Genomic DNA, 15293 nt, shown 5'->3' on the forward strand with positions numbered 1-15293 from the left:
CATCACATGCTAGAAAAAGCTCTTTTCACTGATAAAAAAAAAGACACAAGCAATTAATTTTCAATGGAGAGTCACAATGAGTTCAACATTGACACACATTATATAAATTTAAAATAAATTAATATAGATGTTAAATATTATAATTATATTATAATTAATAATTCATATTTTAATTAATATAATATAATAATAATAATACAATATCATTATGTTATGTTACATTTTTAACGTTGGTTGGTATTTTAATGCCATGTCAGCTTCCTTGGCTATTTTGATGGCAAGTAACAAGCTGAAATAATATAAAAGACCAATGGATTCAGGGTTGACACTGAGTAATATTTCCTAAGAGAGCTTAAACCAGCACAATATAATCAAAAATATGTTTAAGAAATACTGGACTCTGGCATTAAGAGCATATCTGTGAATCTTTATTTAATATTAAGAGCTTGTGTGTGATTCGGGAATGTCCTACTCAGCATTAAATTATAAATTATTTGGTCTGATTTCATCCTAAACGCATCCTGCTTCTGGAGAATGGATGGTTAATGAATAAAGGAATCAGAAATAATTATTTACGTCATTTAACACGAGCCTTGGGCAATCCAGTCAAAAACCATTACTGGTCATTTGTCTTATATTGGAAGCTATTCATTCATTATTTATGGTCATTAAGGGGAGGGTATATGCTCCCATTGTTGTGCTCTTTTACGTCTTTTACTGGAGATGCAAAAAAACATCTCATGGGTAAAATTGCGACTCCATAACCAATTAAAACAAATACGCCTGCCAACGGGGGCAAGTTGCTACATTTGCATTTGGAGGTCACAGACAGGCCATGTTTTTCATCTATGCCCTGCTGATATCCTATCCAGATTGAAATGAATATATTTGGAGTTCGCCGACCATGTAGCCACCCTGAGGATCCAAATCCACATCAGTTTCAGTGACCCGGAGAATCTGAGGAGAGCTCTGTGTGGCCGTGACCTTCTGTTCCTGAGCTGATTGATTTTTCAGTTAATGTTTAAGTGTGTTCCCGCAAGTGCAATGTTCTCCGCACGCCTCTCAGCACCGAGGTTGATAACAGAACTCATTTGTTATAATTTTCTTCAGCTGTTTATGCTCGGCGAGCTAATGACACAAACAGGTCAGGGTGTCACTCAAAGCCTAAGATGAGGCCAAGGTCAACACTAGTCTGGACAATAAATGTTCTTGTGTGTCATGAATAGCCTGAAGATGTTGGATGGCCTGTTTATGACACAGATTAAACCAAAGGCTAGATTAAGAATGATTGCTCCTTTGAGAGTCACCGTTAACTGTGTGATTAGGTCCCAGACTAGGTGTAATCTGCATCTGAGACACCCTTAGATGACCAGTTAATCCTGTTTCATAACTATCTCACACTAGCAGAATCAAATAAAGAGCTCTATATAAAGAACTACAAGTAGATTATTATAGCCTAATTACTGAGTGACAAAACACCAATAACCACTTCAACAACTTCAAAGTTTCAAATAAAGAGGCAACTAAGTGTTTAAAAGCTGCACTGAGGTAACCACTGGCCTGGAAACCGAGAAACTACTGTACTTTAGCTCATGTAGGTAAAGTTTGACGAGATAACAAAAGTTCACAACGTCTGTGTTTCCAAAGACTGAATAAGGATGAAAGTGTTTAAAGGTCGGAATATATATATATATATATAATAGCAGCTTGAATCCCTGCACTCACTGGATGCATTTCAAAGTGTGGGCATCTCTTGAATGAGATGCTTTAAGGAGATTATGCCCCAGTAATGGTGACTTATTAATCTAATGCTTTACGCCAAGGACGCAGAAGGAGAGCTCTGAATAGCCCAAACGCAGCAGTTATTCACAGGATGACAGACACCCTCATAGACCCTCTGCAAATGTCACGATGATACACACATAAACAAACAGCCCATAAACACAAGAGCCACATGAGAGTGTATTTAGTGTATATAGAGCTGGCCTGAAATCTCCTGAGCGTCTACCACATCTCAGCACAAGGTTTTAGACAAGCCCCAATCAATAGAGGAGTCAGCTGAGGGACAGAACCTGAGGAAGGTCGTCATGGCGATAACATCGACAACAGCAAGGATAAACAGCATAGAAGTGATAAAAGAGAATAGACGGAGTTAGGAGGGAAAACAAATAACGATTCCTAACACCGTGTCTACACCGGACGCGAGCGACGTGGCGCGACAAAATACTATAGAACCACTGATCTATAATAGTGATTCATTATATATAGATCAGTGTATAGAACTCATTATAATCAATGATGCTGTCTACACTGGATGCGGCGTGGTGCGACACGACAAATCCCCAACAGTAAACTGCTGCGCGTTCTATTTATGATGTGCTGACACAAATTTCAAATGATTTTCAAAGGTCACTTTGTCGCGTCCAGTGTAGACAGACTTTAGCTGACGCGACGCGGTACGACATGACAACTGTTGCATCCAGTGTAGACACGTTGTAACGGTTGCCTGTTACATTACAGTACATAAAATTTCACTTACAAAATAAAACAATAAAATTAAAAATAAAATGGAAAAATAAATTAAAAGTCAATTAAAAGTCAAAATAAATGAAAAATTATATGTAGGCCTACTTGAATAAAAAATACAATTCAATAGAAAAAGAATAAATAAAAAGATGAAATAAAATTAAATTGTACTATAAATATAATTACATTATGCTGAGTACGATGGCGAATGATTTGCAGATCCTCAGTACCACTGACAAACATATAATCTTGTAAAATGTGTGGTAAGTACTGCTGCTCCATAGTATAAACAGAATATGTGCGAAAGTGAAACTAAAAAGCGATCGTGCATTCAAAAGCACGATGACAGTTTCAATGCCAGGTATAATAGCGGCTCCCTGATGCCCGAAATATACAGGTGCATCTCAATAAATTTTTTTTTTTAAATAAATATTTGAAAAAAATGATGAAAAATTAAGCAAAAAAATTAAGCTAAAATTTAAAATCAATAGAAAAAAATAAATAAAACAAATCAAAACAATGCAAATGAACACTTGCATAAAACTGATTGTTTTATTATTTATTATTTTTGTACTGAAAGATGAAAGTGTGCAGGAAGAAAAAAAAAGAAAGAAAAAAAAAACAGTTGAATGGTGACAAGGCAGACAAATTTCCTTTATTTTGAGTCTCTACAGAACTGTGGTGTGAATTATTAAACCGCCGCTGTGCAACAAGCCCTGCGTGGGCTTGTTCATCACTCTGTGTGTGAAACAAAACCAAACACGCGACAGGGAGTGTGAAAACTTCCATAGACATGCCAATTCAAAACAAAATGTGAATAGTCTGGTCTCCGTGTTACGTAGCCGTGTTCTGTGAACAGTTAAATATTAATTCAGACACGGCCTACCTTCATTCTCTGATATCAGATATCAGGTCAGTCCTCAGAAGGCTCCATCACTACAGTGAAGAGATCGAACATCAGGTGACATCAGGTGGGCTCAATTCAACTACACCTGGGTCATCTATTAGCAAAACTGAGGTAAATACATCTTTATTTCTAATGGTTTCTAATGGACTATGCTTGCTTTTAAAGAGTGAATCAGTGCTGAAAAAGGTCAGGTACAAATTACAAGTTCACACATTTCTACCATTGCATGATGTAAACCGCCTTAATGCCCCTTTCTAGACGACAAGAATGCCATTGAAAGAATATAACCATCCTCCTACAAAATGAACAGTGTTTTAACAGTCAACACATTCTGTCCCAGAGACACCACCAACAGTGTTGAACTGATATGAGGGTGGTGTCTGGCCTAACATCACAAGACTAAACTGTCAGATGCACAGACATTCATTCATACCATCAACTCTCACAAAATATGCACAAAGCTCCATAGAATGAACTCTATGGATTCAAACAACACGTGGGTAATTAATGACAGAATTTTCATTTTGGGTGAACTAACCCTTTAACTTCAAACCTTTAGCTAAAATATGAGTCCTCTATCCATATATTGCACTTTCTCCAGTGAAAAAGTTGTCTCATCTGAACCAGGAGAGAAATATGCAAAGATCAAGCACTGTTTACAAGTGAAAACAGTCTAAAACAGTTCTAAACAAATATGTTGGTGGATTTGGATGTGAAAGGACAACAGGGGATGGACTTCTTCACCAGAGGAAGCGTTGTTATGGATTATGGACTGGAATTTTGGCCAGAAGAGATGGTTTGAAGTTAAAAGGCCTTAATGATGGATTTGTTTCTTACAAACATGTGATGTTTTTATCAGCTGTTCGGACTCTCATTCTGACGGCACCCATTCACTGCAGGGCAGTGTTTCAGATTAATTCAAACCATTAACTATATCTTTATCTTTAAAATCTTTATGAACTATTAATTAAAAGAAACAACTCCAAGAAGTCAGTCGCTGTATGGTTAACTGAAAAGAGCCAGCTTATAAGATTCACTTGCTCATGAATCAGACCAAACTGGTTGCGTTTTATATTTGTTTTGCATGCAGCCTTATTTTACTATTGTTTATATTCTATTAAAGTATTCATTAATATTTTGAATTAGCTTTTATTTTTAGATTTTCAGTAATTTTTTCTTTTAGTAATTGTATGTGCTTTTAACATTTTAATTAGTTTTTTAGTATTTCTATTTAGCTTTCGTTTATTTCATTTCCATTTTAGCTTTAGTAATTTTAGTACTTTAATGCAAACTTATTTTATTTCGGCAAGCTGCCAAAGCACCTTTTGTCATTTTTGTTTAAGTTTTTAATTTCTTTCCGTTTAAGTTTTCTTATATTCATATTACATTTGAGCTTTTTATCAGCTAACAAAAATAAAATTTAAAAAGTTTTAGTTTATTCAATAGAAAGACGTTACATGCCATCATTGCATGGTACAGGGTCTTTATTGCATCGCAATCAATACAGAATAAGGCTGACTAGCTTTTCAACACAGTCGACAAACCACCAACTCAGTGAATTTTGAAAATATGAAGGCCTAGATTTGCATTTCCTTATTTCAAAGACTGTGAAGCTAAAACACCCAAGTCTAACTACCAAAGGGGTGAATCAATGGGAAAGTACACAAGCAACCATCTGCAGTCTGGTCATTTTCTGAGGCCTTGAGTGCGTAGGTGAGATCAGCCAGCTTCCTTTCGGCTAAAAAGCTGAAAAAAATCCAATGAGGTGCTTTAAGTTTCACTTCAGTTCATGCTACACTGATGTGAAAGCTCAGCCTCAATGTGAAACAAATCCTGTGTCCTGATTCTGTTTGAGTCCCGCAGTAACAGCAAGAGGCTGCTATCAACATAATCGACCAAAAGCTGCTAAAGAGACACATGTCAATTATCTTGCAATACAGCTGATCAATGCTAACAGACAGTCGCCATTAGTGACAGTTTCTGTAGAAGTACTGTGGAAAATGCACCTGGGGACGGCACCTGTTCAATTGTGTCAGTCAGACCACTTCCTTTTTTTCTCTGTAGATATTGATTTTTTTGCACATTCTTCCACTTTAAAACATGTGTGGCAAAGAAACAAATGTGCTGTTGAGTCTTGTGTTACTTTAATGTTTGTGTGTTTCTTAATTAATTCAATTAAATTACCCAAAATTGAAAAATGCAGTCATTATTTACTTCCTCAGGTCTTTTGAAACCAGTATTATTTTCATTCTTCTGTGGAGCACAAAACAAGAAGTTTAGTAATATGTTCACGCTGCTCTTTTTCATTCAGTGAAAGTGAATGGTGAGTGCAGCAGTCAGGAAAGTAAATAATGACTTAAAGGGTTAGTTCATCCAAAAATGAAAATTAGCTTGTGTTTTACTCACCCTCGAGGCATCCTAGGTGTATATGACTTTCTTCTTTCAGACGAATCCAGTCGGGGTTATATTAAAAATTGTCCTGGCTATTCCAAGCTCTGTCATTGCAGTCAGCGGGTATTGCAGTGCTTCAGTCCAAAAGAAGTTAAATAAAAAGCGCCCGTTAGTGACCGTTGTTTTGTTTTGATCTCTCCGCTGCGTTTCTGCGTTCGTCACTTCTGAGCGGCGCATGCGCAAAGCCGACCTCATACGTCATCTGCCCGGAACTGGGTTTCTAATGGACTATGCTTGCTTTTAAAGAGTGAATCAGTGCTGAAAAAGGTCAGGTACAAATTACAAGTTCACACATTTCTACCATTGCATGATGTAAACCGCCTTAATGCCCCTTTCTAGACGACAAGAATGCCATTGAAAGAATATAACCATCCTCCTACAAAATGAACAGTGTTTTAACAGTCAACACATTCTGTCCCAGAGACACCACCAACAGTGTTGAACTGATATGAGGGTGGTGTCTGGCCTAACATCACAAGACTAAACTGTCAGATGCACAGACATTCATTCATACCATCAACTCTCACAAAATATGCACAAAGCTCCATAGAATGAACTCTATGGATTCAAACAACACGTGGGTAATTAATGACAGAATTTTCATTTTGGGTGAACTAACCCTTTAACTTCAAACCTTTAGCTAAAATATGAGTCCTCTATCCATATATTGCACTTTCTCCAGTGAAAAAGTTGTCTCATCTGAACCAGGAGAGAAATATGCAAAGATCAAGCACTGTTTACAAGTGAAAACAGTCTAAAACAGTTCTAAACAAATATGTTGGTGGATTTGGATGTGAAAGGACAACAGGGGATGGACTTCTTCACCAGAGGAAGCGTTGTTATGGATTATGGACTGGAATTTTGGCCAGAAGAGATGGTTTGAAGTTAAAAGGCCTTAATGATGGATTTGTTTCTTACAAACATGTGATGTTTTTATCAGCTGTTCGGACTCTCATTCTGACGGCACCCATTCACTGCAGAGGATCCACTGGTGATCAAGTAATGTAATTATAAATTTCTCCAATTCTGTTCCAATTAAGAAAACTAACTCAATCTACATCTTGGATGGCCAGTAGGTGAGTACATTTTCAGCAAATTGTCATTTTTGGGTGAACTATTCACTACTATGGATGAGGCACATTCAAAGTTACTGTAAAATTGTCATAACCTACATTAACTGACTTTTTTAAAATTCTAATTAGAATGTAACAAGTGGTGTATTTTTAATTGCTTATTTCAAGTCAATACAGTTGTGCTTTATAGTGAATTCATCATAAAGTGATTAAGTTTGTTTAACAAGGTGAATTACTGTAATGCATGGCCCCGAGTGACATATTGATCTTATAAAATGGCAGAAACAGCAATAAGATAGAAAAGGCCAATACAGAATTATTAATCATTAAAATACTGTAATCTGCTTGCTATTGAATTCTGTGGCCACTCTGTATATACTGCCAGGAAATGAGACATTTAGACATCACAGATACAGTGTCTTCTGTGACATTGTGACAAGACATTTCACTACTGTCTGTAGGCACTTCTAACTTTTTTCCCCGGTGAGAAAAACTCACCGCCTGCACTCATTGGTTAAAACTTATGCGGCCTTGATGATGTCACTTGAAATAGAATGTTGTTTAAAAGTTTGAGCATTTTGATTCCTTTTGGAATACCATGCACTGATTGAGCAGAATATAACCAGGAACATGTATTCGAAAAAGTACATTTTCATGTTTCATTTTTAACGTACCAAGTGACAAAAATTCTGCATTTCATCAACCAGTTCTAACACAATAGCAGCTTGAATCCCTGCACTCACTGGATGCATTTCAAAGTGTGGGCATCTCTTGAATGAGATGCTTTAAGGAGATTATGCCCCAGTAATGGTGACTTATTAATCTAATGCTTTACGCCAAGGACGCAGAAGGAGAGCTCTGAATAGCCCAAACGCAGCAGTTATTCACAGGATGACAGACACCCTCATAGACCCTCTGCAAATGTCACGATGATACACACATAAACAAACAGCCCATAAACACAAGAGCCACATGAGAGTGTATTTAGTGTATATAGAGCTGGCCTGAAATCTCCTGAGCGTCTACCACATCTCAGCACAAGGTTTTAGACAAGCCCCAATCAATAGAGGAGTCAGCTGAGGGACAGAACCTGAGGAAGGTCGTCATGGCGATAACATCGACAACAGCAAGGATAAACAGCATAGAAGTGATAAAAGAGAATAGACGGAGTTAGGAGGGAAAACAAATAACGATTCCTAACACCGTGTCTACACCGGACGCGAGCGACGTGGCGCGACACACTTTTCTCTCACTTCCATTATCTGTCATACGCAGAAGCCGTTCTGGCAGATGACGTAAGATGTCGACGTTGCGTGATTAGTGACGAACGCGGAGAGAGAACAAAACAAAACGCCGGTCATGGATTAGAAGTACAAACCGAGGATTTGTAAAGAAACATGTCGGAGGATTTCGATATAAACCAAGAGGAGACTGGTTTTACTTTGCTAAAGTAAGGAAACTTTGCTTCCTTTGCTCCTATAAACAAACTCACGAGACTTGCATACCTCAGAGGCGCGCGCGCTGCGCATATATGCTGTGTCGTCCGCCAGAACGGACGTGAGAGAAAAGTGTTTATTACGTTTGAAATATGGATATTTTTCTTACAAAAATGCATGGATTCACTACAGGAGGCCTTTATTCACCCCCCGAAGTCGTGTGAGGCACGTTTTATTATGAATGCGTGCGCTTTATTTGACGACATGTGGACTGTTGAACTTGCAACACCCGCTGACTGCAATGATAGAGCTGCTTCGAGGGTGAGTAAAACACAGCCTAATTTTAATTTTTGGGTGAAATAACCCTTTAAATTTCAGTCTATTCCTCACAGACACATATTGTATGGCTTCAGAAAACTTGGAATATGGCACTTGTCTTTTAAGGTTTTGTTGTTGTTTTTTTTTATTTTTGAAGCTTGACTGCCCCTGGTCCCCATTCACATTTATTATACAGAGCAGAGCAGCTCTTTTGGGTCACACAGGTTTAGAACAACATGATGGTGAGTAGGCCTAAATGATAACATTTCAGAGTGAACTATCCCTTCAGATAAACCCTGGTCTTAAGAATAACAATGATTCTCTGATGGAAATATTTTCTCATTCAGGCTTGGAATTCATGATGCAGTATCCAGAAAACTAGTCATAATGAAGGGAAATACAGCCTCATTGACCACCACAAGAGTTTTTACCCTGATTTTACAATGAATGGCCATGAACACACACTAACAGACAGACAGGACTGTATTATCTGATTTATCTTCTAAAATGGGGGCCAGAGACTGGAAATAAAGGCCAAGCATGTTTCATTCCTCTCACACATGCCTACAACGCTTCAATTGGACTCTCTGGGACTCTTCTGATTTTCACCAAATCAGACACACCAAGAACACTATTAAAAAAATATATATATAAATATATATAAACATATAAATATATATATATATATATATATACACACACACACACACACACACACACACTTAAACACTATATCCAACACAGTTTCACTGCTTTAATTTAAACCAAACTTTGTGTAGCACTAAGGTAGTGCACAATAACTGGTGGTTAAATTTCCCCTTCGACTTCCTGTGAATTGATATGTTGACTCATTCCCCATGCTATTTTGCACTCTCTAAGGTTTGGAATCTAACACAAGATGGCTGCATACCCTCTCAAGTCCACTTTGTATCAGGAGACTGGAATGTTCCCAAAATGTTTGATAAGCTATAACAATAAATATGAGACTATTACAGACTGAAAAATCGCTGCCGCAAGAGGAAAACTTGTTTTGTGTAGGTCAAAGTCTGGGTGAAAGTCCCTCAGTGGTAAATGAATTAAACACACCGTCATAAACAATAAGTCAAGGTCCATAAAGTGCACTATCCATTTTTAGGAGCCCTTGAGCGCCACTATTCCTCCAGAAAATGAAGAGTGCGCATCCGACACCAATCTGAAGGGCACAGTCTAAAGTTATGACCCTTATGAGATGCCATCCCACACCATCTTTAATTTATCACGCTGACCAGTCGACATCTTGGACCTGAGCCATTGCTTATCAAACGAGGAACACCATGAGATCACACTTCACCATTTTACCAAATGGCCTCTTTTGTCATTTTGAATGAATAGGTGTAGTATTTCATCTGGATGCGCTCACTGGGGGAATAAATAATGCAGGTAGGTTGGTCTCAAGAACTGACACAACAATGGCACACAATAGTGAAAACCATTTGACACAATGTGCACTCGCCCACAAAGGCAAAACCTTCTTTTTGTTGAACTCAGGCCTTGTCCTTACAATCCACTCAGTTTTAATTCAAGTTTCCACAACAAACTGATCAGAAATGAACTGACGTGACTCCTCCAACCTGCTCAAATGGAGGGTCCTCCTCCGTCTACAGGGCCGAAAGTCCAAACCACAAATATAACGATAATGACACCAAAGAGCGATATTGTTAGAATTGCCTTCAGAACATTTTTTTCTAACTGATGAATGATAAAACCATTGACAACCAATCATGATCTATCCAAATTTGATGGGCTAAAGCAGCAGACAACAAAACTGCAGTGTGCGCTTAGAATAAACAGAAAATTACCATGCATTGCTGTGGATGCTAATAACTTTATAGTTATCATTCGTGGTGTGACCTGGCCTTTCAGATTTCAACAGAACTGGAATGCTTGCCATTCATAAAGTTCTACATATCTCCTGCACATCCCTGTTTTGTGTATTAAAGGAGGTCCAGTGTTGATTTAGAAGCCAATGTTTTTCAAAGCATCTTCTTTTGTGCGCCACAAAAGAATGAAAGTCACACAAATTTGGAATGACATGGTGGTGTCAATGAGAAAATATTTATTGAATGGTTGATTTTCATCTTTAAATACTTTGGCCAACTTGATTATTCAGACATCTAATTTCTTTTTACCATGTTTAAATCCAATCTATCCCAAATAAATCTAAAATTAGCACAAAAAAAGTCAAATTCGGTCCATCTAGGCCTGGTGACGGGTTACATCACAACTAAAATCACCGTGGACACGTCACCCACCCAATATTATGATTTAAAGTTGTAATGAATCTTAAATAGCGACAGATTTTTTTCTTCTGTATTTTGATGTACATCCAAGTCTAATGGCTTGGAAAATGGAAAAGAAAAAATGTAGGGCGGGTTCTATGCATCGGTTGCTGATTGGCTTTTGAGATGGAGGCAGATGAATGTGAGCTTGCAGGGGTGATGTTTAAGCAGAGTAAATGATTGGAGAAGTCCTGCATATGTCACCAGAGAGTAGTCTGATGTTTTTATCCAGGAGATCTGGTTATGACATTTTAATTTTAAAATTATGTCGTCCAAAAATGTAGAAATTAAATGCATGCACGGATGAATAATTTACAATAAGATCTAAAACATGCATTTTTTTCCATGCCGATCTATCAAAATGGGTTTTTCAAATTTAGACTCTTAACCCTTACATTTATGTCCCATAATGGTAAATATTTGTATAAATTCTTTACTTGGCATTCTACTATACTATTTGATGATTAACTGACCCTTAAGTGTCAACCAGATACACCACAGGGCTAGAAATGGGGTCATGCAATGTCATGAATCCACTTAGACCTTAAGGATCTATCTGGACTGAATGTGATGAGGGGTGGTTTCCAATGTAGAGGGAATCTAAAAAAAAAAAAAGATTCCAAGCCATACAGCACGCTCTCCATCACACTGACCCACAAGAAACAACATTAAGATGAGAGCAGACTCGTTTGGCTGGAGACATGACACCCAGAATCTAAAAAAAAAAAAGATTCCAAGCCATACAGCACGCTCTCCATCACACTGACCCACAAGAAACAACATTAAGATGAGAGCAGACTCGTTTGGCTGGAGACATGACACCCAACGCGTGTTCTGACATCAACCCAGTGCAACAGCATTTTGTCTGGCAAGCTGTCAAACCCCAGTTATGACCAATCAGCATGTGTCATCCAGCACAGCCACATCAGCAGGACTCATCTCAGCCTTTAAAGCACGATTCGTGTTAGCAAGCATCGAAATGTAAAGCCCGTACAAGTGTCAGCAGGGATAAGCTCTGACCTGGAGAGATGTTTCAGGATCTGTTTCTTGATCAATCCAGCCATGACCGGTATCTCATCAATCACTTATCCAAGGACGGGCGGCAGATTTTGGGAGCTGTACATTTTAGGTTTCCTCCGGTCAACCGGAGTGTTTTCTTCTGAATAACGAAGCGTCGTAATGGGCGAATATGAACATAACTCGTAGAGGCGTCCGTCGCTACCGCTTCTCCGTCGGGTCCATGTTGAATGCGCAGTGACGCGTCGGTGGACGAACGCGCATGCGCAGAAGCACCCCACGAAAATGAGGCTCGCCCAAATCCGTTCAGCCAATAGGAATCTGCCTTGAATTTTACGTCACGCCATGTCTTATTGGTTGTTATCATAGACTGTATAAGATTGTTATAGAAAAATAATATACATATTAATTAAAAAATATTTATTATTTTATATTGCTTTGAGCATAATAATCATAATGTATATTATGTTTATAAAATTATCCATAAAATCAAATATAATTTATTACATACAAAGAAATTATTATTATTATTATGGAATGTCCTTTGCAAATTGCTGTTTATTTGTTTGTTATCTTAGATATGTTATTGGATATGTTTCATATTACTGTAATAAATATAATTTTAGCCATTTTTATGGTTTGAAACAGAAAACAACAACAACAAAAAGGCATGTAAAACATGCAGTTTCTTTAATTCTTTATATAATTTTTTGTTCAGTTCTATTTTTCTATACATTAGAAATTGAACAACCACTGATCAAAATACAATTATAATTCATCTATTTATTATTGATTGAAAATGCCATATTCACAATGTGGCAAATAGTAAACCTGACATCCGTCGATATATCAGAAGTGATATATTAGATTAAAAAAAGAAAGAAAAGAAAAAGAAAAAGGCAAAACACACCATAAAAAATATGATAAAAGTTATACTCTTTCTAAATACTTTCAATTATTTCCCTTAACATTTAAAAATATACTGGCAATTTCACCCATAATTTTTTGTTTGGTTATATTGTTCTGAATGTTAGTCCTTATGGATAATGTCATTAATTAATACATCTTTACAGTCCTAAAAAAAAAGGCCTTACTGTCTCTAACTGGTCTAGAAATCGTTTAATGCAAGCTATCATATTATAAGTAATAACTATCATAACCAATAGAGGACGACAAAGGAACACAGGTTAACGGTGATCACACTGTTGTGCAAGTAGCCTAACACTTAGTAACACAAACACCTCTTTACATAAAACTAGACACATTATATTAGTATAGTGCAGATGAAGACTATGCAAAAATTACTAAAATAATTCGTTTAGTCCATTTTCAAAAGATTTCAAAAAGGAGAAACATACAATGCTTGGCCTGGCAGATTAATGCATTACAGGGAAACTGTAGTAAAATAATATATGATTTAGAAAGTAGAAAAAAAATCGAATTAAACCATATGAATCAAGTTTTGCATTGCAGTGCATAGCAAAGTCATGGGTTTGAGATGCACTGTATAGGCAGCTCAGTGTTAATCCAGTATAAGCTCAACAATGAGCTCCTCTCAAACTCGAAAATTCATCAATATACATTACATTCACTTGGTCTCTACAGTATCCAACAAACAGAAGTGAATCTTCTCTAATATATGGCTGATGATTATGACAGTTATTATGAGGGAGATGCGTCTAGTTTAATGACCAGCTTAAAATAATCAAAATGCAGTGTGAATACCCCTTTGAATAACAAGACCAGGAATTTCAACACCAACCACTTCGTTTCACGCTTTCAAAAAGCTCCTTCACATTTTGCATGTCCTCTTTCAACCTAGTGGGGGCATCTGTCTGTTCCAGCTTCTGAGAAACCTGTAGAGGCCGAGTATTAAAAAGAAGAAGTTATGCTGTTGTATAATTACTTTGCTAAATCTGAATACTTTATCATTCCTGACCACCCAAGTTTCAGATGATTTCTAGGGGAATATACAGTATCAAATCTCCTTTCAAAACAGGTTTTGAACATCCCCAACTAAAACAGGATGTGAAAGTGCTGTTACATTTCTTTAAAGTGGCAAAATAGGTTTCCTTTATAGAATTTCGGTGGCTTCAATGTGCCTGAAAATCCTGTGAAAATGTTCTGTGAAACTGCCACGAATGCACAAAAGAGTACATGTGCGATGATAGCATAGGATTCGTACCTCACTGAAGTAGCGGAGCATGTATTTGCAGAGTTCACGCAGAGCCGCAGATTCATTGAACTCATTTTGATGTTTCTGATGAAGAAGGAGAATTAACATTAAGGCATTTTGCATTACAACCATCTTCCTATCAAGACTCTTAATTTAATCTCTAGGTAGTGTCTGACAAATTGTACCTTTGACTCCTCTTGAAGAAATATTTTAAACTCTTGGCTGCTAATAGAAGTCTGGTCCTTTACTAACTTGTAGTACGACTTCACTTCCTGTTTGTACTGAGGGATGTCTTTGGCATAGAGTAGCTTATTGGTTGGTGAATGCTGTAGGAGAAAAAGAGAGTCAATAATCTCTGTGATATTCACAGTTTTCCATGTTAGGTTTCAGTGGTTACCTTGTCCAGGTGTTGCTCAGCTAGGGAGAAGGAGTCCATAAAGGCCTGAGCGATGACGGACAGACAGCCATCCAGGTGAGGCGTCTTCTCCAGGTCACTGAACACAAAGTCAGGGTTCTTCAGGATGTTCACCCAGAAACGAAGTGGAAGGCTGATGGGGAGGTTTGGCAATCCATTTTAGTTGTGTGTGAACATATAAACGTTAATAAATCTTGTGAGGCATTTGATAGTCAGCAGTCAGTGCAGCTGCTGGTGGAGTTACGCAATGAATGTGTGTTATCCAGCACCTGTTTGTTTTCCAGATGTGAAGAACATCTGGATCTGAGATTTTTTTTCTCTCTGCTTGTGCATCCAGGAAGTCGAAAAAGTACTTGACAGCCAATGGGGCCTTGCTGTTAGGCAATCCCCAGATACTTCTAAACAGATTCTCCACAAAAGAATGGACTGCCACCTGGTGGACACAATGAGCGCATATTTCATATATATAATGTGTATATATATATATATATATATATATATATATATATATATATATAAAAAAGAGCAGCATGAAGCATGAGCTAAACCTCTCATTTTCTGTTTCATGGACGAAAGAATATAAAAGAGGGTCATAACAACAGACGTTTAAAGTAAATGATGACAGACATTTCTAAATCCTGTAAATCTGAACTGCG

General features: G+C 37.4%; 2 protein-coding genes across 3 annotated transcripts in view; both read right to left on the reverse strand.

Moving 5' to 3' along the window:
• LOC107664877 (UHRF1-binding protein 1-like) overlaps positions 1–12306 on the reverse strand; it is a 35593-nt gene extending 23287 nt beyond the window's left edge. For both annotated transcript variants that reach the window (XM_016455564.1, XM_016455563.1), the window contains exon 1: positions 12050–12306. In XM_016455564.1, coding sequence (XP_016311050.1) covers positions 12050–12093 — 44 coding nt within the window. In that variant the 5' untranslated portion in view covers positions 12094–12306. The remainder of the gene's footprint in view (positions 1–12049) is intronic.
• Positions 12307–12990: 684 nt separating this feature from the next.
• LOC107664865 (plexin-C1-like) overlaps positions 12991–15293 on the reverse strand; it is a 23460-nt gene continuing 21157 nt past the window's right edge. The window contains exons 27-31 of the mRNA XM_016455545.1: positions 14907–15070; positions 14620–14770; positions 14408–14548; positions 14232–14306; positions 12991–13902 (exon numbers count right to left, since the gene is read on the reverse strand). Of these exons, the coding sequence (XP_016311031.1) occupies positions 13798–13902; positions 14232–14306; positions 14408–14548; positions 14620–14770; positions 14907–15070 (636 nt within the window). The 3' untranslated portion in view covers positions 12991–13797. The remainder of the gene's footprint in view (positions 13903–14231; positions 14307–14407; positions 14549–14619; positions 14771–14906; positions 15071–15293) is intronic.

The sequence above is a fragment of the Sinocyclocheilus anshuiensis genome, unplaced genomic scaffold, assembly GCF_001515605.1.
Source record: "Sinocyclocheilus anshuiensis isolate Anshui unplaced genomic scaffold, SAMN03320099.WGS_v1.1 scaffold299, whole genome shotgun sequence".
Classification (NCBI taxonomy): Eukaryota; Metazoa; Chordata; class Actinopteri; order Cypriniformes; family Cyprinidae; genus Sinocyclocheilus; species Sinocyclocheilus anshuiensis.